At 43.0% G+C, this 22,882-nt stretch overlaps 1 protein-coding gene across 32 annotated transcripts in view; it reads right to left on the bottom strand.

Moving 5' to 3' along the window:
• The window catches only part of PKHD1 (PKHD1 ciliary IPT domain containing fibrocystin/polyductin), a 513,811-nt gene that overhangs the window by 446,492 nt on the left and 44,437 nt on the right, over nucleotides 1-22,882 (bottom strand). For 31 of the 32 annotated variants that reach the window (XR_015722268.1, XR_015722269.1, XR_015722271.1 and 28 more), the window contains 9 exons: nucleotides 22,066-22,208; nucleotides 20,556-20,686; nucleotides 19,056-19,231; nucleotides 16,009-16,147; nucleotides 13,419-13,546; nucleotides 11,028-11,212; nucleotides 10,008-10,130; nucleotides 8,693-8,798; nucleotides 7,668-7,943 (listed from right to left, as the gene is read on the bottom strand). Coding sequence is in view for 23 of the 32 variants with exons in the window: in XM_087857019.1 (XP_087713145.1) it covers nucleotides 7,668-7,943; nucleotides 8,693-8,798; nucleotides 10,008-10,130; nucleotides 11,028-11,212; nucleotides 13,419-13,546; nucleotides 16,009-16,147; nucleotides 19,056-19,231; nucleotides 20,556-20,686; nucleotides 22,066-22,208 (1,407 nt within the window). In the remaining 9 variants the exon portion in view is untranslated. The remainder of the gene's footprint in view (nucleotides 1-7,667; nucleotides 7,944-8,692; nucleotides 8,799-10,007; nucleotides 10,131-11,027; nucleotides 11,213-13,418; nucleotides 13,547-16,008; nucleotides 16,148-19,055; nucleotides 19,232-20,555; nucleotides 20,687-22,065; nucleotides 22,209-22,882) is intronic. The other variant, XM_087857028.1, reaches the window with a different exon arrangement.

The following is a 22,882-nucleotide window of genomic DNA, read 5'->3' as shown; positions in this document are numbered from 1 at the left end:
GAATAAAATAAAATTCCTTTTTTTTTTTTTTTTTTTTGCTGTTCAGCTTGTATGCTTTCCATCACCTTGTCTTCCAGATCACTGATACATTTTACTTAAGATGTTATATATGAACCTCATGGTAACCACAAACCCAAAACCTATGATAGATACACAAAAAGTAAAGAGAAAGAAAGCCAAGCAAAACACTATAGATACTTATCAATTATAAAGAAAGAGCAAGAGAAGAAAGGAACAAAGAAAAACTACAAAAACAACCAGAAAACAAATTTTAAAATATCAATCAATGATTACTTTGAATGTAAATGGCCTAAAAGCACGAATCAAAAGATAGAGTGGAAGAATGGATTTAAAAAAAAACAAAAAACAGGACCCATATTCTGCCTACAGGAGACTTACCTCAAACCTAAAGACACACACAGACCAAAAGTGAAGGGATGGAAAAACATTCCCCATGCAAATGGAAGTAAAAAAAAAAAGCCAAGGTAGCAATACTTATATCAGACAAAACAGCCTTCAAACAAAGACTGTAGTAAGAGACAAAGAAGGGCAATACATAATGATAAAGGGTTCAATCCAACAAGAAGATACAACAATTGTAAATACCTATGAACCCAATACTGGAGCATCTAAATACATAAAGCAATATTAATGAACATAAAAAGAGAAATTAATGGTAATACAATAACAGTAGGGGACTTTAATAGTTCACTTACATCAATGGACAGATCATGCTGACAGAAAATCAATAAGAAAACAATGTCTTTGAATGACACATTGGACCGGATGGACATAACAGATACATACAGCACATTCTAACCAAAATCAACAGAATACACACTCTTTTCAAGTACACATGGAACGTTCTCCAGGACAGATCACACCTTAGGCCATAAAGCAAGCCTCAATAAATTTAAGAAGACTGAAATCATACCATGAAACTTTTCTGACCACAATGATATAAAACTAGAAATAAATCACATGAAAAAAAATAGAAAAAACACGAACACATGAAGACTAAACAACATGATACTAACCAACCAATAAGTCAATGAAACAATCAAAGAATAAATTAAAAAAATACATGGAGACAAATGAAAATGAAAACACAACAGTCCTGGGGTTCCTGGGTGGCTCCGTCGTTAAGCATCTGCCTTCGGCTCAGGTCGTGATCCCAGGGTCCTGGGATCAAGCCCTTCACCGGGCTCCCTGCTCAGTGGGAAGCCTGCTTCTCCCTCTCCCACTCCCCCTTCTTGTGTTCCCTCTCTCACTGTCTCTCTCTCTGTCAAATAAATAAATAAAATCTTTTAAGAAAGAAAGAAAGAAAGAAAGAAAGAAAGAAAGAAAGAAAGAAAGAAAGGGAGGGAGGGAGGAAGAAAAGAAAGAAAGAAAGAAAGAAAGAAAGAAAGAAAGAAAGAAAGAAAGAAAGAAAGAAAGAAAGAAAAGCAAAACACAACAGTCCAAAATCTCTGGGACACAGCCAAATCAGTTCTCAGAGGGAAGTATATAGCAATACAGGCCTATGTCAAGAAACAAGAAAAAATTCAAACAATCTAGCTTTATGCCTAAAGGAACTTAAAAACAAAACCCAAGGTGAGTAGAAGAAAGAAAATGATAAAGATCAGAGCAGAAATAAATGACATAGAAACTTAAAAAAAAAATCAATGAAACCAAGAGCTGATTCTTTGGAAAGATAAACAAAATTGATAAATCCTTAGCCAGACTCATCATGAAAAAAAGAGAAAGGACCCAAATAAAATCAGAAACAAGGAGGAGAAGTAACAACTGATACCATAGAAATACAAAGGATTATAAGATAATACCATGAAAAATCGTATGCCAACAAGCTGGACAACCTAGAAAATATGGATAAATTCCTAGAAATATACGATCTTCTAAATTGAACCAGAAAGAAATAGAAAATCTAAATACTGATTACAAGTAACAAAATTGAATCCATAATAAAAAACTACCAAAAAAATAAAAGTCCAGGACAAGATAGATTCACAAGCAAATTCTACCAAACATTTAAATAAGAGCTAATAGCTATTCTTCTCAAACTTTCCAGTATAGAAGAGGAAGGAAACATTCCAAATATATTCTACAAAGCCATTATTACCTTAATACCAAAACCTGATAAAGATACCACAAAAAAAAAAAAAACACACAAAAAACTACAGGCCAATATCCCTGATAAACATAGATGCAAAAATCTTCAACAAAATATTAGCAAACCACATACAACAATACAATAAAAAGATCATTCACCCCAATCAGGTGGGATTTATTCCTGGGGTGCAAGGAGAGTTCATTAGTCACAAATCAATGAACATCATACACCAGATCAACAGAATGAAGAATAAAAATCATATGATCATCTCAATAGATGCAGAAAAAACATTTGACAAGAATCAACATGATAAAAACTCTCAACAAAGTGGGATAAGAGGGAACATGACTCAACATAATAAAAGCTATGTACGAAAAACCCACAGCTAACATCATCCTCAATGGTCAAAAACCGAAAACTCTTCCTCTAAAGTCAGGAAGAAAACAAAGACGTCCACTCTCACCACTTTTACTCAACATAGTACTGGAAGTCCTAGCCACAGCAATCAGACAAGAAAAACAAATAAGAGGCGTCCATATTGGTAAAGAAGATAAACTGTCACTGTTCACAAACAACGTATCACTATAGTAGAAAATCCTTAAGATTCCACCAAAAAACGACTAGAAATAATAAACAAATGCAGTAAAGTGGCAGGATACAAAACTAATAGACCTAAACGTGAGACTTGAAACCAGAAATTGGTAGCATTTCTATACACTAACAACAAAGTCACAGAAAGAAAAATTTTTTAAAAACAATACCATTTACAATTGCACCAGAAAGAATAAAATACCCAGGAATAAACTTAACAAAGAAGCGAAAGGCCTGTACTCTGAAAACTATAAAACACTGATGGAAGAAACTGAAGATTACACAAATGGAAAGATATTCCATGCTCATAGATTGGAAGAATTAATATTGTCAAAATGTCCCTTTGAACCAAAACAATCTACAGATTCAATGCAATCCTTATCAAAATACCAATAGCTTTTTTTTTTTTTTTACAAAACTAGAACAAACAATACTAAAATGTGTATGGAATCACAGACGACCCTGAATAGCCAAAGCAATCCTGAGAAGGAAACACAAAGCTAGAGGTATCACAATCCCAGATGCCAAGATATATTACAAAGCTGTAATAATCAAAATAGTATGGTACTGGCACACACACACACACACACACACACACACAAACCACATAGATCAATGTAACAGGATAGAGATCCCAGAAACAAACCCGCATTTGGGAAAAGACAGTCTTTTCAATGAATGGTGCTGGGAAAACTGAACAGCTACATACAAAAGAATGAAACTGGACCCCTTTCTAACACCATACACAAAAGTAAAATCAAAATGGATTAAAGACCTAAACATGAGACTTGAAACCAAGAAATCCTAGAAGACAACATAATGGGACAGATGGCAGCTACACTTGCTGTGAGCCTGGCATAATGTATAAACTTGCCAACTGTTGTACCCCCTGAAACTAATACGACGTTGTGTGCCAACTATACTCAAATTTTTAAAAAATACAATGTGATACCATTTCACACTCATCAAAATGGCTTCTAACAACAACAACAACAAACTTAAAAATAACGAGTGTTGGTGAGGATGTGGACAAGTTGGCGCCCTCATATATTGCTGATGGGAATGCAAAATCATGCCGTTATTTTGGAAAAGTTCAACAGCTTCTCAATATTAAACAAAAAGTTACTACATGGCCCAGCAATTCCACTTCTAAGTATATACCCAAGAGAACTGAAATGTACATTCACACAAAACCTTGTACACAAACGTTCATAGCAGAATTATTCGTAATAGCCAAAAAGTGGAAACACCTCTAATGTCCACCATGAGATGAAGAGATAAACAAAATATGGTGTATCTACATGATGGAATATTATTTAGCATAAGATGGAATGTTGCATGCTACAACACAGATGAACCTTGAAAACACTATCCTAAGTAGAGAAGCCATACACAAAAGGTCACATATTGTGTGATTCTTTTATATGAAATGTCTAGAATAAACAAATTCATTGAGGCAGAAAATAGATCAGTAGTTTCCAGGGATCAGGAGAGGGGAGAAATAGGTAGTGACTCCTCATGGATAGAAAGCTTCTTTTCAAGGTGATGAAAATGTTCTAGAATTAGGTAGTGGTGAGGTTGCACAACTTTGTGAATACACGTATACTGAAAACCACCACAATGTACACTTTAAAGAAGTGAATTTTATGGTGTGGAAATTATATCTCATGTTTTTTTTTAATTTCAAAAAGAAGAAGACTGAGCCAAAAAGAGAATGCCACCAAGGCAGCTCTATGTATTTCTAAGCTACACTGCCCTGGTCCAGCCCAACAGTGTCGCATCCCTGGATGATGGTAATAGCATCCTAATTGGTCTCCCTGGTTCCCCCTTCGCTTGCCTACGGAATATCCTCACAGAGCAGCCTAAGGCAGATCGTGTCGCTTTTTCACTGAAAATCCTCCAGCAGCCCACATCTCACTTAGATTAGGGCCAGTAACCTTTCATCGTCCCCAGAGCCATCTGACCTGCTCCCAGTCATCACCTACCCCTCTCTCGCCCTCAAGCTGTTTCAGCCACAGCAACTTCCTTGCTCCTCCTGGAAGAAGATGAGCTCATTCTGACTTAAGACTTTATCATCAGGCATTCTCTTTGCCTAGAACTCTCTTCTCCAATATAACCCCAGGACTCATTCGTTGACGTCATCCATGTCTCCATTCTCCAGTGCCACCATGTCACTCCTCCAAAGCCAGTGACCATCTATCACAGCCACCACCCCTCTCCCACTCTTTCCCTGCTTGATTTTTCTCTTACACACTTCCCATCACCTCTACAAGAGCAGGGACTTTAACTGATGGTATCCCCAGCACTATTAGAGCCTGGGACAGAATAAGAGCTAAATCAATTGTTATCATTGTTACTGTTGGTGCTAATAATTAAAAGTTGCAGAGGAGATGAGACTGCGCCAATCCCCTTGAAAGCTGCCTCACAAGGATCCATACCTATGGAGAAGGCAACTCTATCTCAACTCAGAAATGGGCCAAGGAAGTACATAAGACAAAGCCAAGACTTCCCTCAAAAACTCTTTCAAGGGGCGCCTGGGTGGCTCAGTCAGTTAAGCTGCCACCTCTTGATTTTGGCTGAGGTCATGATCAAGCCCCATGTCAGACTCTGCACTCAGCAGGGAGTCTGCTTGAGGCTTCTCTCTTTCCCTCTCTCTCTGCCCCTCCCCCTGCTCACACTCTCTCACTCTTAAAAAAAAAAAAAAACTCTTTCAAGAGTGCTTCTGCATATGGGCAAGTGGTGATTTCGAACGTCATTGATTACACTGCTTTATGTATTCATTACATGTAAAACTATTCTATAAATTCTTTGCTGGTAGGCTTCGATCTGGTTCTCTTTAAACTCCCCATAGCAGCATTTCTCAAACTGTACTATTCATAGAAATTGCCTGAGGATCCTGTTAAAGTGCAAATTGATTCCGGAGGTCTGGGGTGCAGCCTGAGACTCTGCGTTTCTAACAAGCTCTTGGATGATGCCGACACCACTGGTCCAGAACCGCGCTTTGAGTGCCAAGACCTTCAGCATCTAGCACAGGGCTTTATAATGTTAATTGATTGATTGATTGATTGATTGACACTGGTTGTTGATACTAGATAGGCAACAGGGCAGAGGGAGGGTTAATAGGGAGAGTTTATAGCCAGTAATTAGGAAAGTAGGAATAGACAGTCTCTTGCTCCTTCCATTTCCCCTTAGTCTTACTAAAAGCTCACCTGCACCCATCAGACACTCCCCTTCTCATAGTGTTCCATTTTTACTATAGAGGGATGATACACAATCCTTCCAGACAAATCCTTGCACCACGCGTCGCTGGTACAGCATGCCCTGATAGGTGACGAGTCATCCTGCTTTGCCTGGGACTTTCCGAGTTTTAGCCCTAAGAGTCCCACGTCTTCATTTTAAAGCTGTTTAAGTCTCATGTCCTGGGAAACCCCTCATTCCCAAGAAAACAGGACAGTTGGCCACCCTGCCTGTGCAAAGCACTCTGCAGAGGGGAAGTGAAGATGACAAGGTCCCATGTCTGCACTCGAGGCATGTGCAATCCAGTTGGTGGGGGATGGAGAGGAGCCGAAGCAGGTTTGTGTGACCTGAACTGCAAAGCCAACCTTCTAAGAAGATCAAAGCCCCTTATAAATCTCGGAAGAAGACACTATTTTAGGCCCTAAATTCAAACCAATAATTATTGAGTTCATAGAGAATATGATCTTTCACCCCAAACACCCTATATCATCTGGCCCCTGCCTGAAACCACTGAGAAATAAGAGAGAGCTTGCTCTGTTTTTGTGCAGAGATGAGGAAGGGCAGGCCTCATAATTCACTCTGCTAGGCAAAGTCAAGTCAGAAGTGAGCTGTTCCTTTGAGCAATAAGTCTGTGGCAGGAAATGCTGCTTGAAAAAAATGTTCTAAGCCACAGTTCTTTGACCAAGAGAATAAACAATGACAAAAGTCCAAGACATTAAGGAAAGTAGCTTTGTGCTCTAAAAATCATACATTAATACATATGAGGGTTCCTGACATTCTTACAATCTGGCTGGGCTATTTTTAACTGGTTGTGCCTCTCAGAAGGCATGGAGAGATCCTTGGTTTCCATGGCACTAACCTACAATCCATGAGGTCAATGTCAATAAGACCCACTGCCTTCTGTCTACCCCCTGCTTAAATAGTAGTTAGCTTTGCTTGCTAGCCAAGTATCCAATCGTACATCAGCCCACAAACATTTGTGTACATAAGGCCTGTGTTTCGTATTTGCAGATGTCTTTACTTTTCAAGGTCCTTTCCCACCTGTTGGCTCATTTTAATCTCACACCAAAGAAGGAAGCTTGTGAGTTAGGCATCGTTAGGCCCGCTGCATAGCTAAGACAGCAGGGCAGCACAGAAGAAGCAGGAGGCTGAGCTTCTGAAAATCCCAGTTGGCATCAAGCTCTACGTCTTCCCATTGGAAAGCCTTGGACAAGTCACTCTTCTTCGAGCCACCATAATCTCATCTAAAAAAGTGGATAATACCATCTTTGGGGCAGCTCTAGGCATTTAGGGAGTGTGACTGCCCAGGTGAGGTACTCAAAAAATGGTACTGCGCCCATCATCATCATTATTAGGAGACTGCATCCCATAAAAGCAACCGAAACTCCTAAGGTCACACATCTGACCTGGACAAAAACCCAGGCGCACGTCTTAACTCTCAATCTAGTGTTGTTTCCACTGGGCCAAATTGTCCTAGTGACTCAGTGACTGACCCAGTTATGCCTGACACCCTCAGCCAACTATGATCCTTTATGTGACAAGTGACTTCATTTAAGGGCTCAAAAGTCAGTAGATCATTAGAAAAAAGTGCTGATGGCAGAAAACAAAAAGCTGTGAATCACAGGGGCTATGGAATTGATCACATGACAGGATAGGATTCCTGCATATCGGCAAGCATGCTAGCTTCAGAGGGTCAGACAGATGCAAGGGGTGGTGCTCCCCGGATTACCAATCTCTGCAGCTCTGGAAGGCTCCACAGCATCCAGTCTGGGCTCCACGTTTAGGAAGAGGGCTTCTCCACTGGCGTTGATGGCACGACCAGAAGGCCTCACCACCACGGAGAGCTGATGCGTTCCAACGGGCAGCAGGTCTGTCCGACAGACCACGTGTGTTTGGTTTGAGAAAAGAACTTGGCAAATTGTTTTGTTCACCATAACCTCCACGGCCTGGGGATCACCAGAGAAACTAGTTCCGAAAATATAAACCAGTAAGTCGATGTCACCATCTTAAAGGAGGAGAAAAAAATAAAAGAACAAAGTCATCTCTCAGTGATAGAACTCCATTTAAGAGAACTCTGTCCAATGTTGAATGCTCCTTTCTTCTCACCTTCCCCTCCCAAAACTCAAGGAGTTGAATGCTGCCTCAACTCTTGGGTATCTATATTTACCATTGCAGTGTACAGCCCCCGTCTGAAGTTTTCTCAAACTAGGAATAAGAGATCACTAGTCAACTTCAAAAAATGAAAAAAAAATCAAAATGAACACCATTTCAAAACAAGGGACAGAGAGAATAAAATATTTTAGGTCATCAAAACTCCACCGGTCTCGGGGCGCCTGGGTGGCTCTGTCGGTTAAGTGTCTGACTCTTGGTTTTGGCTCAGGTCATGATCTCAGGGTTGTAAGACTGAGCCCCATGTTGGGCTCCATGCTGAGCATGGAGCCTGCTTGGGATTCTCTCTCTCTCTTCCCCTGCTCATGCATGTGCTCTCTCTCTCTCTCTCTCAAAAAAAAGAACAAACAAAAAACAAAAACCAAAAAAAAAACCCACAAACAAAATAACACCTCCCCGTCTCCACTTCAAACCATAACCATATCATTTAGACTGAACAAAAACTACACTTTCCGCAGCATCACTCAACATCCACCCCATGAATTGATGCACCTTCTGTCCACCCATAACCAGGTACATGGCCTCTAACAAATCAATCTGAGTCTGAAGTTCATGACTATCTCAATGTCAATTCACAAATCTTACCAAGGGAATACCACACAGAGTGGACCTGCGGAGTTGACGCTTCAAGGTACTGGAAAGAACAGGAACCTGAGCAATGGGCTGGTATGTCATTCACTCGCACAACCACCTGAAAGCAAGGCAGAATTAAAGGTAAATGTGTGCATTTCGTGTGCTCAGGAGTATTCAGAAAGCACTTGTGAAATTTGCCCAAATTAACATGTTTAATAACTCTTTTTTTTTTTCTTTCTTCTGTTTCTCAGTAACAAATCCTAATGAATGGTTCAAAACATGTTAGGTTTTCTTAAAATGGTGGTCATTATGCTGAAACCTACCATTTCTACAATCAAATATGCTAAATCTTGAGTAAATTTCCTCTCTGTGGTAAATTTAATAAAATTCAAACTGCCCAAGGACTTTTTATCACTCTAGACTATATTCAACTGGATACGTGTGCAAAGTCCTTTCTTTGCTGCTACATGCCAACAAAGTACGCCCCTTCCTTCCATCGTACTACACGGGTACGGAACTGGAAAATTGCGTACGTGGGCATTTGGTTTGGGGTCTTCTTGTCCCAGAATGGTAGGTTCCCAATAAGAGACTACAGGACTCTTCCTCTCACTGTTAGTAATGTTAATCTGGCAGAACTCTACAATACTTGGAGATGGGGAAGGTGAAAAAAATAGGACTTGTGTGGTGCTCTACGTATAAAATATGCATTAAAAGCACACCCTATATTTATAATACTGCTTGCTGATGGAGTGAGGGGGTGTGGGGATGGCATGAAGGCACAGATGATAAAGAACAGTTTTATCTCTAATGTTTTCTTTTATTCATAAACACACACAAAACATAATCTATCAAAATGTTGGCAATCACTAACCTTTGGTTTGGATACCCAGGTGTTGGTTACATTATTCTTTGTATTTTTCACATTTTAAAATTTTCTCAAATTCAAAGCAGATGACTTATAACAGGAATATGGGCAGATGGGAAAGATAAAAAGACATTTTAAAGAGAAAAGGCACTGACTTAGCTCATTTACTTTCCAGCACCACCGTGTGGAGGTACTAAATCCTATGTAGCTACAGAGGTTCTCCGTTTTTGGCACCGTAATAACAGCATCGATAATTATAATAACAGGATGCTGTGTTTACAAAGCGCTTCTATTTTCGAAGTGCTTTCCGTGCACTGCTGAAGTAGAAAGAGGACAGGCATAACTGTCTCTGTTTTATGGATTGGAAAACTGATCCTTGAAACCGGTTCACGTTACACATCAGGGAGGGGCTGAGACACTTGGAACTGGTACTTGCACTCTGGGCGGCCCATCCACTCTCACCTGAGTGTGCTGGTTGGCGGTAACCAACATGTCTCCAAACACGGGTCCAAGAAAAACTCCACCATCATACACCACACGCGTGGTTGCCTCAGGGTTCACTCCAGTTAGATTTCCATCAGAGACCTGAGATGGTTACATTTCTGGTGAGTTCTGTCATGGAACAGACGTCTAATCTAAGAGAAGTCTGAATCTCATGATAAAGGGTCTTTTCCCATCTTATTTAAGATAACCAGATAGCTAGAAAGGGAAGATGGGGTGACAGGGGGGTGAAGTCTAGAGACCTAACTGTAAGTAACAGCTAATGAAAGCCCCAGTAGACTAGAGGTTTATTTATTTGCAAGTAGAGTTGCCAAAAAAGGCACAAAAAACAATCTTCTCTCTTGTCTTGAGATATTTTGTTTCGATGTGCTTTTCTATTTTATATGTTTGCAATCCAAAATAATAAAATAAAAGGTAAGGGGAAAAGTGCTATGAGAGGACTCTCATCTGTCCTCCATCTCCGCCCCAGTATTTGGTTTGAAAACCAGATGACCCACAATACCATATAATGGGGATAAAATTTTATCTTGGGTTTCATTTTATAATAACCAAATGCTAGATGATCATTAGATTATTTTTTTAAACCCTAAATATGCAAGAGCATCTGGTTTTGTCATTATCCAGAGACAGCAAATCCTTTTCGAAACTTCCTTCTGCTGTGCCATCTGCCTCCATGATCATCTAAGTCAATCACATCTGCTTAAATTATCCAATAACAGATGTAGAATTATTGTATGGTGGACACTGACCAACAACTTCTACCTACACTGAGTTAGGGAAGGAGATGTTGGGTTTAAATGGTTTTATCAGCAATATGATGTATGAGATACAAAACACATCTTGAAAATTTCCCGAAAGATCACTGAACCCTTTTACTTAAATATTCCAACAAAACTAATAATTCATGACAGTTTTCACTCACGTAATTCTGATTTTTTTTTAACAAAATTGCTCCCAAATCCACACCACTACCATACATACCCTAATGAAATTGGGCAAATCTCCAACTTGGGTGGACCAGGAGAGGGTCCACACATGTTCGTAGCAAGACTTTAGATCCTCTTTTACAGTGAGGTCACTGACGTTGAGGTACCTGGATGTAAAGTTATCAGCATTGTTCTGTAAGAGCTTGAGAAGGTGACTAGCTGATAGATGCACAGGGACATCTGTGGAACAAGAATTTGATATAAAAAACACAAGATACGAATTACTCCATTGCACGGGGTTTCCTCTTTACAATAACAGAGAATAAATATCAAGATGCCCACTAATTACACAGGAGACCCTCAAGTTCAAAATATGCCTTCAAGAGAAACCCCAGCCCAGTTAACCATGTGTTTCCTAAGGCAAATAAAAGTAGATGCCTACTTTTTTATATTGTCATACATTTAATCAGTATCCTATCTCATAGCAAGCAGAGAGCATAGTCACATCAGACAAAACCATCCCCACTGTCAACTCCAAATATACACTCCAGACACCCTGGTAATGCCTGAAAGCCTAATTAAATAGTGGGTTTTCCCTGGAAAAATTTAGCTAGCCCTGTGAACAGAGAAAAGTTGGCCACCTTTCACAGGGAGTGGGGGAGGCACATAGCAGCTGACACCCATAAAAACTTAGCCAACCCAGCTGAGGAATGTTGGCATTGAACTTTGGTTTCTCTATTAGAATTCTTTTAAGCCCAACCACCTGCTTCCCCATTCCACATCCCCACAGAGAAATAACAGCGCTCTGTGCTTAAGCCCTGCTCGTGTTTGAACCCTGGTTCTTGCTTTACCAAAAGTTTCCATTTCATTAGCTACTCCCAAAAACCCTGTGAGGCAGACCATTTAGGTATCCTAATGTCTGTTTTAGAGGTGAAGAAAATGAGATCCAGTGAGATTCAGAAGCTTGTCAACCAAGCGAGATGGGTTTACCCTTAACCTAGAACGCCTTTTATTAAGGGTCTTCCTCTTGAATTCCACATGGCCTAGGAGTGTTAAGAAAATACCTCTGTATTTCTAAAGTGCAAACAAAATTCTCCTCCTTTTAAAAAATGCTGTTCTACATTTAAATCATTTGATGCCATTACCATTTCCAAAGGCCAGGTTAAGGCTGACTTTCCTGGATTGTTTGGCAGTGGTGTGAAGAGCATTGTAACAGAACATCGTGTCAGGAAGCGTACCTACTGACGGCCTGCAGCTCAAGAGAGGGGAAGCATGATGCAGGGATGGACTTCATAGACACAGGGCACTGCTGACACTTACTCACCCATTTATCAGACTCCGATAGCCCATGGCCTTCAGTTTGTCCTAAGTGGCCCTATTAGAGTAAAAACGCCACTCCTCCCACCCGAGAAGATTCTTGCAAGCCCAGCCATCTTTCTTCTTGGGAAGGCAGAAGACTTTTGGACCACATGCCAATTTTTATACAGCCACCCTTCAACTCTCCTGAGCCTCCCTTCTGATTCTCCTAGGGTTTTACCAAATCAATAGTGTCATCACTTCTATTCGCTATCCTTTGTGAAATGTGTATATTCTTAAGGATTTAGAAAAGGTTCCATGCCAATTACATCTGAAAGGTCTTTCTACATTGTTATGACCATTTAAATTCTCAATAGCATATGGTGTCACCATGGAGTTTAACTCAGAAGGACCATAGCTACCATGGAATTTGGACTAGGAAACTCTAGAGAGAATAGGACTGACCGGATAATCAAATACCTGAGTTCACATCCAGGCTGCCATCAACTGTTTGTATAACCTCTGGGCACGCTCCAGTATACTGGGCTCAATGGTGGCCTTCAGAAAGATATGTCAATGTCGTAATCCCTGGAACCTATGACTATTTCCTTGAGGCAAAAGAGTGTATATTGCCTTATATTGTAGAAGATGTGGTTAAGAATCTTGAGAGGAAGAGTTTATCCTGGGTTATCCAGGTAGGCCCTAAATGCAATCATATGTATCCTTATAAGAGAGAGACAGAGGAGGTTTTGAGACAGAAGAGGAAGAAACAATGAGACGATGGCAGCAGGAGTGGGAGAGACGTGGCCATGGAATACAGGCAGCCACCAGAACCTGGTAGATCTGAGAGAACAGATTTCTGTTCTTTTAACCCACCAAGGTTGCAGTGATTTGTTATGACAGCCCCAGGAAGCTAATCCACTCAGTTTCCACATCTACAAAATTAAAAAGTTGGGATTGTTTTAACAATAATATGGTATTGGTATTGTCCAGATCTTTAATTTTAAGAAGGCCACTTTCACACGCTGGAAAATAAACAAAATAGCTTTAAGACTGTCACCCTGCCTGACAATCTCTCAGGATGCTGTTTGCCTGGGAATGCCCCTAAAAATGGAAATGAGACACTGGTGCACTCCAATTGCCCCTTTACCAGGAATCACTGTCGTAGGAAGTTGGATGCGAAAGTATCCTCCTAAAGGTGGACTTGTCCTCTGTATCCTCTGTGTTGTCACCTGGACCAACCTGGCTCCTTCTTCTCCCCCTTCAGTGGGCACAGAGCTGTGGCATGTCAAAAACAAAGCCTTAACCACAGTAACCATCCAGAAGTGCCACTCTACACAGAACTTCACTCCATCTCAAAGACCATACAGTCGGCCATGTTTCCAGGACACAAACTCAACCTCCCGAATATTGGATATCCCTGTCCCATCACAGCAGAGAAGTTCATTGTAAATATTAGGGTTCTTTTTTTTAAGGTGTTATTTATTTATTTGAGACAGAGAGAGAGAGAGAAAAAGGGCACAAGCAGGGGGGAGGGGCAGAGGGAGAAGCAGACTCCCCGGTGAGCAGGGAGCCTGATGCGGGACTTAATCCCAGGACCCTGAGCCAAAGGCAGACACTTAATCAACTGAGCCACCCAGGAGCCCCAAATATTAGGATCTTACAGAATGTTCCACCCTGCCCCTGCACTGATTCCGGACCCACAGGGACCCAGAGTAAAAGGTGATGACTCTGGCCTCCACAGCTCTGGCCCTGAAGCACAGAGTGGACAGAGAACTTGGTATTTTCTGACCCATTCACATCATCAAGTGAGGAGTCAGTGCCCTGTTCCACAGATGCTTCCCCCCACTCTGTATCCCCATCTGAAACACAGGCCTCTCCTTCTGGCAACTTCTTAGCTGGTGCCTGTGTACAAATACACTGCCTGCCTAATCTTGCTTTTAATCAAATAAATCATTATTTTAGTCAAATAAATCATGACATACCATGAGATGGAATACCGTTCAGCCAATGAAATCATATTTTAGAAAAAATCATACCATTCCCCATCAATGATAGGGGGAAATACTCAATTTATACCATTAGGTGAAATGGGCATGTTGTCAAATATAGTGTGTAATATATGGTCCCAATTTGAGGTTTAAAAAGTCTATATGTATACCTTATATACTTTATATATGTACACTTTAAAATGTGTATACATGTATACGTATACAACAACTGCTTAGGGAAAAGGGAGCTAGAATATGGATCTGACATGTCAGTAAAAGTTACCTCCAAGCGGAGGGATTATGAGTGACTTTTTATCTTCTTCTAAGTCTTTTTCTGTATTTTCCAAATTTTCCACAATGAACATATATGATCTTTATCAATACTATTTAAGAACAGCATGCTGGTGTACAGAAATACAACTCTACAGAAACAGAGTGGTACTGTGTTGGGGGACGAAGCTAGCAGAGGCCGGTCCAAGGGGCTCCTGTCTTGCTGAGGCAGGAGGCTTCCAGAAGGAGTGAAGGTATTTGAGGAAATATCAGAAAGGAAGGTTGCCAGGACCATTCCATTGTAGACCTGTTCAGAGTAACCCAAGCCAGCCCCTGGCATTCCTGAGTTAAAGCTTTGGCACTTGGAATGCAGGACTGCAGGCTGGCTAATATGGCAGCCCCCTCCACCACCTGGGCTCCTTTACTCCTTGATTCTATTGATGGTTTGCATGTCTTTCCCGCCCAGCGGGCCGTGGAACACTAAGTCAAGGAGAGTAGCCCACAGATCAAGCTCTCTGCGCCTGCCTTTTATACACCAAACCAAGCGTGGTATGAGAAGAGCTCATCTTGGAACATGTTAGAAAAAGATGGAAAGAAAAATGTTAAAGGCAAAGTATCTCAATTCTTTCATCCTACCAGGGTTTAAGTGAAAAATGAAAAGAGCGAATTAGAGCACACGTGTTCCAGGAGTTGGGGAGAGCCTGATCCTTAGTTACTGCTCTATAAACCGTGGCCGGACTCTGCTGACCATTAAGAAGCCGCAATGCTTATGGGCCTCTAGTGCCATCTGGTGGTAAGTTGTTAGAAACAGTTGTTTTTGTTCCTTCGAGTATTTCAATTCCCCTCGAAAGATTCCAGTAAGATAAATATATGGGAAATGGAATGAGGGAAGTAAACTGAAAACAGTGGTAACGAGAAGCTCTGAACAGCATAAAAATACAACTACTTAAAAACAAATTCACTAGACACTAGTTCTCAAAGTGTCGTCCCCAGACCCGTAGAATCAGCATTGTCTGGGAGCTCATTAGAAATGCAAATTATCGGGGCGCCTGGGTGGCACAGCGGTTAAGCGTCTGCCTTCGGCTCAGCGCGTGATCCCGGCGTTGTGGGATCAAGCCCCACATCAGGCTCCTCCGCTATGAGCCTGCTTCTTCCTCTCCCATTCCCCTGCTTGTGTTCCCTCTCTCGCTGGCTGTCTCTCTCTCTGTCGAATAAAAAAAAAAAAAAAAAAAAGAAATGCAAATTCTCGGGCCTTGCCTCAATCCTACTGAGTTAGAGAGGGAGTGGTTAGGGCCCAGCAATCTGTGTTTTAATAAGACTTTCCGAGTGAGTCTGTTGCTGCCTTCCTAAGACTGAGAACCATGGTTTTAGGCAACAAGTCAGGTAGCTCTTCCTGATAAAAGTCCCACCTCTGTCTGTGTCCCCAAAGGCCAACTGACAGTCCTAAAAAGGGACGAGTGAGCAAAGACCGCTCCCTACCTTGCACTGATGAGTGGGAGCTCCCGGCCACACTCCACCAACGAGAAGCTTACATTGTAGACTGGAGAGGATCCCACTACACAGAGTGACTCCACCAGATTCCCACCTGGGCGAGCTGTTCCGGAATCTGCTTGAGAAACTAGAGACCAATGATCCTATCATTAACAAGCAACTGGTGTCTGGTGGAAACTCCCAGGGGCAGATGTGGAGTTATTTATGTCTCAGCCCCCACTTCAAGCAGATTCCCACCTGTCTGCCACTATGAAAAGCAAAGGAAGAGGAGGCAGGAGGACCCGGCTTCAGACCAAAAGGAAAATGTAGGGTCATGGTTTAGGGAGACAAACACTAATTCCATAGCAAAGCCCCTCGCTAGGCTAACTCCCTCCCGATGCTATGCGAGGCACCCCCACACAGAGAATCTGCTGCAGCATGGACTGCTACCCCTTCCTCCTTTCCTCCTCAAGGCCCCTGGCAACTCTGGGAATGCACAGCTGATCCTCTTCAGGAACAAAGGGTGCACAGGTGCCTCCTAGCGATATATGAGCGCCCATCCACAGAGCGGGGTCAGCATGTGCGCAGAAACAGGCCAAGCTTTCTTTTTTTCTTTTTTCTTTTTTAAAAGGACTTAGCAGATGTCATTAAGGTTACTCATCATCTGATTTTTTTTTATTTATTTAACGGAGAGGGAACACAAGCAAGGGGAGTGTGAGAGGGAGAAGCAGGCTTCCTGCTGAGCAGGGAGCCGGACGTAGGGCTCAATCCCAGGACCCTGGGATCATGACCTGAGCTGAAGGCAGACACTTAACGGCTGAGCCACCCAGGCACCCCAACAGTGCAAGCTTTCAAACCGACTGCCGATCAAATCCTGATTTCTCACTTCCATTAGGTAACCGTTTGGCTGATCAACATAACCTCTCCGTTTCCTCATTTGTGAAGTGGGAATCATAACACATTAATCTGCATGGCAGGGAGTGTTTAGTGGGATGGCAGATTCAAAATGACCAGCACAATACATTTTAATATCCTCTTCCCCTGGGTAAGGGTCACACCTTCCCCAAGACTGTAATCGGAACAGTGGACAGTGTAAAGACAGCATCTTTGCACATCCCCTGCTTATTTAGCACAATACCACGCACACAGTAGGTGCTCAATAAATGCTTATTTGCTCAGCTGGGTACAGAGTCATTGAAGGCTTGGCTCTGGTGTCCAGATTCCAATGTTCCCCACATCTTAGATGTGTGATTTGGGACAAGCTACTCAACCCCTCTTAGTTTTGGTTTCCTCATCTACAGAGCAGAGATAATAGGACCACTTCAGGGACTTCTGAGATCTCAGTGAGAAGTAAGTAGTAGGCACCACTAGGTAAAAGGAACTGACCTAGAGGAGATTAGGTGAGAGAATATAAAGTGTGAAGCTAATCAGATAAATCTCAATTAACTATGACTATCAGGCCTGATTTTGTAGGGTTCATCTTGCCATTAACTAATCCTCAAAGCAAAGTCGTCGCCAGCAGGGAAACTAGACAAAGTGGGAAGGAGGCTGTTTCACCCAAGCCACCCCTCCCTCCCTCACCCTCACCTAGATGGTTCCACATACTGGAACATTTGGTGGCTAAAGGGTGGGGGCAGTGAGCAGGGGCTCTGGCTCCTGGGCTTCGGGGGATTGGAGAGAATGGAAACAGAATTGATCACCTAGTCCTGAGTTCCCAGTCAATGGTTCAAGTGTGTGAAATACTGATCTTCTCAGGACTCCAGAAATCTGGACAGTGCTTGGTGGGGGGCACCAAAGGGCCCAACCAGTTGTCTCGGGCCCCAAGAAATTCAAATGGTTGTCCCAGCACACCATTTGTATATTATCATCATCTATGTGTGCCATAACATGAACAAGGTTTAAAATCAGTAATAACTCAGCTCAGATGCCCTAAAACACTTAAACGGGTGAAACAGATAAGAGATAGAATTGTGATGAGTATCCTAGAATGATGAAATCTCAAAGCCGAAAGTGAGTCCTCTTGCCACCCACCTCCAAGCTCTCCTGCCCTCAGCTCTATAACTTTGAGACAAAAGACTATAAAGGGAAAAGGGAAAGTGAGCAAAAGTTGGAAGCCTTGAAGCCCCAGGGGATAGACTGCACCATTCTGTTTTGGCCATGGGCTTCTCTTCCCCTGTGTACCCATCATACCTGGCCAGCCTTTGTAGGACCCGTAATGAGCTCTTTGTCCATAAGACTCACGGACAAGCAAAGCCAGGGGAGGCCTCTGTGCCTAAGGGAGATCAAGGGGGATTTGTAGGACCCGTAATGAGCTCTTTGTCCATAAGACTCGTGGACAAGCAAAGCCAGGGGAGGCCTCTGTGCCTAAGGGAGATCAAGGGGGACTTCCTAGAGGAAAGGGCCAGGCTTGAACTCCGAATGGTGAGTAGGAAGAATGTGGATAGGCAGAAAGCAGGACAAGCCTATTCTCATGAGGACACGGTTACTCTCTCACTTTTCTGAGTCTGCCTTAAATGCATAGATGAGTTGCTGAAGGTCTCATTTACAGGGCCAGATATTGCCTTGTTCCTTCCAGCACTTTGCATGACAGATATTAATTCATGGACAAGTGGAGAAATCCTGCTGGCCTAACAATAATAATGGTAATAGTAATAACAACTGTTTATATTTATTGAGCACCTACCATGGTCCAGGACCTGTAATGACTTAATTACATGCTATACTTCAGTTAACCTTCACAGTAATTCAATGAGATGGGGCCCTGATTATGCCCATTTTACAGATGAGGAAACCAAGGCTTCTCAGCATGAAAGTGGTAAAATTGAGGTAAGAGCACAGAAGCGAGAGCAAGCATTGGATAAAAAGGGGGTGAGGGAATTAGCAAAAGAGATAGAGAGACCAAGCGCACACAATCCCAAACCCATCTTCTTTCCAGAACCAAGGCAGACAAGATAGCGAATCACCTGTTCCCTCTGCATTAAAAGAACCGCCCCTAGCAGAAAAATTTGAGGTCAGCATTTGATAGGCCCCTTGACGAGAGCAGATGCGATCATCACCTGTTATGTTCGTGTCCGTGATAATAATTTCATCCACATAGAACTGCCCTGTCTCCTGAGACAGAGGGAAGAGGTCAATCCGATGAACCAGCACAGGGCAGTTTGCCAGAGGTGGCTGGAGATACGCCGAGCGACGCACACAAGTCTCCCAGAGGTCAGTGCAAGTGAACCGCCAGCTGAAAAACAAGCCCCCAGCAGAAATGGACCTCTCCGTGTGCCCCTGCAGCCCCTTCCCGAAGAGCCAAGTTCACCACCTTGGGGGCCTGTGGCCTGTGCAGTCGGGAGAGACACCCCAAGAACCCCTGCACCCCAAGAGTCCTGTGTGCCCTGGGTACAGGCATCCCAACCAAGACAGGCTCAGTTAGACTTGTGGTATCACACGAGTGAGTCACATTTCAAGGCAATCATTCGCTCATGACACTCAATGTCAGCAGCATTTTCAGATGACAGTATTAATTATGTATCTCGGGCAGGTCGTATGTTAGGCTCTAAGCACAGACAAGAGTAATACTCCCGGACTCACTCAGGTTTAAGACCACTTAACAAAACCCACAAGACCTATGTGGAAAGCACATCAAATCAAGGGGTCAAGATGCCTGAGTTTTATTGCAGAGTCTTTGTCTACTTGCTGTATAAATTTTGGTGACTCACAAATTCTCTGGGTCCCAACTTTTCTCATCTGCGATGTCAAGTAACGGTCCCTAAAATCTCTTCCACATATGATGTTCTATCATTCTATCCCTGCGAGAAGTGCCAGAGTACTTCTAAAAAGTATATATTTATATATATGCATTATATATATCCTTATATATATATATATAACTTTTATATATATGTTATATATATATAACATATATATAACATATATATTTATTTATATTCCTAACAACTTACTCTTTTTTTTTTTAAGATTTTATATATTTATTTGACAGAGAGAGACAGCCAGCGAGAGAGGGAACACAAGCAGGGGGAGTGGGAGAGGAGGAAGCCGGCTCCCAGCAGGGAGCCCGATGTGGGGCTCGATCCCAAGACACTGGGATCACACCCTGAGCCAAAGGCAGACGCTTAATGACTGAGCCACCCAGGCGCCCGAACTAACTACTCTTAAATCAGACTTCTTAGCTGAATAAGACATGTTCAGAATCCCAAGTGAAGAGGCGCCTGGGTGGCTCAGTCAGTTAAGCGGCCAACTCTTGATTTCAGCTCAGGTCATGATCTCAGGGTGGTGGGATTGAGCCCCACATCGGGCTCCACACTCAGCAGGGAGTCAGAGGTTGCTTGAGATTCTCTCCTTCTCCTGTCCCTCCCCCCACTTGTGTGTGTGCTTTCTCTCTCTCTCTAAAAAACACACAAATCTTAAAAAAAAAACAAAGAACCGCAGGTTACTATCTGAGGCCCAAAATAAGAGATCATTAGTACCTCACATGGGCCCCTGTCCCCCAGAGAGCTAATCATCCCAGCTGGCGGAATTCCCACCACACCTCCCCACAGATTAGCTACCTGTTGGGACGGGTCCCCACAAGACTCCAGTCACAGGTGATGTTCTTCTCAATGAAGTTTTGAGAGTCGGTTGTGAAAAATACGGTCACCTTCAGAATGTTATTCATGTGGCCTTTGTATGCAAGGCACAACTATGGACACCAAAACAGTGTATGAGTTCGATGAGTGCAAGAAGCAGCTGTTCAGGAGGGTCCCCCTCCCTAGGAGCCTGCCTCATGCCGTGAGAGACAGAGAGAGCCCAGTTCCCATCCTCCTACAGCTTACTAGTCTCACTGGAATGACAAACAGAATAAATTGCGATTGACTCCACAGAGAGTTGTGCTTGGCAGTGAGGACTGTAGAATATCTCAGTGAGAACACCCCTGCTCCAACCCAGTTACCTGTGCGACCTTGAGCAAGTCACTTCACCTCTCTGAGCCTCAGTTCCTGAACTCTAACTCGCTGACATCCTTGGTTTCTGAGTTTGGTAAAATTGTCACGAGAAGACGTTATAGCAGGATTTTTTTTCCCCACAGTTGGCCTTTCAGACTGGAAAATTCTTTTCTGTGAGAGGGCTGTCCTGTGCATTGTGGGATGATTTGTAACATCCCTAGAAACTACCCTTTGGATGCCAGTAGCACTTCCCCAGGGGTGACAACCAGAAGCGTCTCCATAATCGCCAATCTTCCCCAAGCGGGCAAAATCACCCGTGTTGGGAGCCTGTCCTGCAGAGGGCAGGCCAGAAGATGGGTGGTGCCCCAACCTGACCCGTCTAATCCCAACTCCCCCAGCAGTTCCACTAAGAACCGACTGAACACTGGAACAGATAGGAGATGGAATTCTGAGGAATATCAAAGAATGACACGATATCGGGGCTAAAAGAGGCTCCTCTTGCCACCCACCCCCCAGCACTGCCATAAGTTCAGCCAACCCGTTAGGCTCCCTCTAGCTCCCAAAGGGCAAACAGGCTGCACTCTTTTTATGAAAGATGGCAGAGCTTAGCACAAAGGATAGAAGTTATTCAAGAAATGTGCCAGTCCACCTATTAATAACAAAAAAAACTATAATAAATAACAGCGACTAGCATTTAACAGAGTCCTAACCAGTGCACATGTTAGTAGATTATCTCATTTAATCTCAACCACAATTCTAGACCATATGACAACCCATTTCACAGAGGGGTAAACTAAAGCAAGACCCTGAGGACATGTAAGGGGTAGAGTCAAAATTCAAAACCAGATAGTCTGACTCTTTCCTCAGGAGCAAAGAAGATACTGGAGCACATAAAAACACCCATAGGTCTCACAGTTAAAACAAAGGCATTTCATTTTCATGTAACAACTAACTAATGAAGGACCACAGGTTCACCACTTGACACAGCAGTTAAGAAACCCAGAACCTCAGCCTGAAATGCACTGGCAGATCACAGCAATCAGTCCTTCGTGCTTCTGTTTCCTCAGTCTCAACCCCACAGAGTAACGTCAACCCCTCCCTACCCACCTCAGCGGGAAGCGTGAGGGCTGCTACTTACATGCGTGTACCGATCTAGCCGGTAGCCCTTCTGGGAAGCTGGGGGTGTTAGGACCAGCCGTTGAGGCTGGTGGAGGCTGAACCTCCCACAGAAGGGCTCTGTCCCACTGGTGAGGTCCCCCTCAAAGCTGGAACCTTCTGGGCCTGGCAGCAGATAAAACAGGAAGACCGGCATGGAGATTGATAAGACAGAGCTTCCAACATGTGTAGAGGAGTTGGGTTATGAGTTCACCATGGCAGGGGCCCTAGAGCCCTTGGGTGAGCAGGGGCGAGGCTTGTGCTTAAAGGCTTGAAGGCTCCTGATGTGAGAACCCCTTTCTGTCTGCCACGGAGCATCGAAAATCTATTACGATTTTCTCTGCATTCCATGGCATCAAAAACATTTGAGAAGCAAAGAGACAAGGAGTGCTGACTGTAAGTGAGTTCACCTTAGTATCTTAAAAACTTGCCCTCACATTGTTAGAATTTGGTAAGATGACTGTTTCATGTAACAATTCCTTTACTTGGATACAATTTGAATGAAATAAGATACACTGTTGCGGTGTCTTCCTTCCGCCTGTGTGGTTTGCCCTTTCCCCACTGGACAGCGTGGGTAGCACCTGGCTCCACCTGACAGCCCAGGGGGAATGGCTTTTCTTTCTCTGACACCCACACCAAGCGGCTTCCTCCCGCGTATGTCATCACTCTCTTGGCCACTGTGTCCAAATCCAGTTTCCACAACTTTTCTTGACTCTGGTAGCAGGAAGTGAAGATTTCTCCCATTTTACAGAAAAAGAAACAGAGAAGACAATGGAGGATCAGCATTTGTCAAGCCAAGG

The sequence above is a fragment of the Ursus americanus genome, chromosome 29 (genome assembly GCF_024610735.1).
Source record: "Ursus americanus isolate L20-20 chromosome 29, mUrsAme1.1.p, whole genome shotgun sequence".
Classification (NCBI taxonomy): Eukaryota; Metazoa; Chordata; class Mammalia; order Carnivora; family Ursidae; genus Ursus; species Ursus americanus.
The sequence above is the reverse complement of the archived record's forward strand: the minus strand, read 5'-3'. Positions and strand labels throughout refer to the sequence as shown.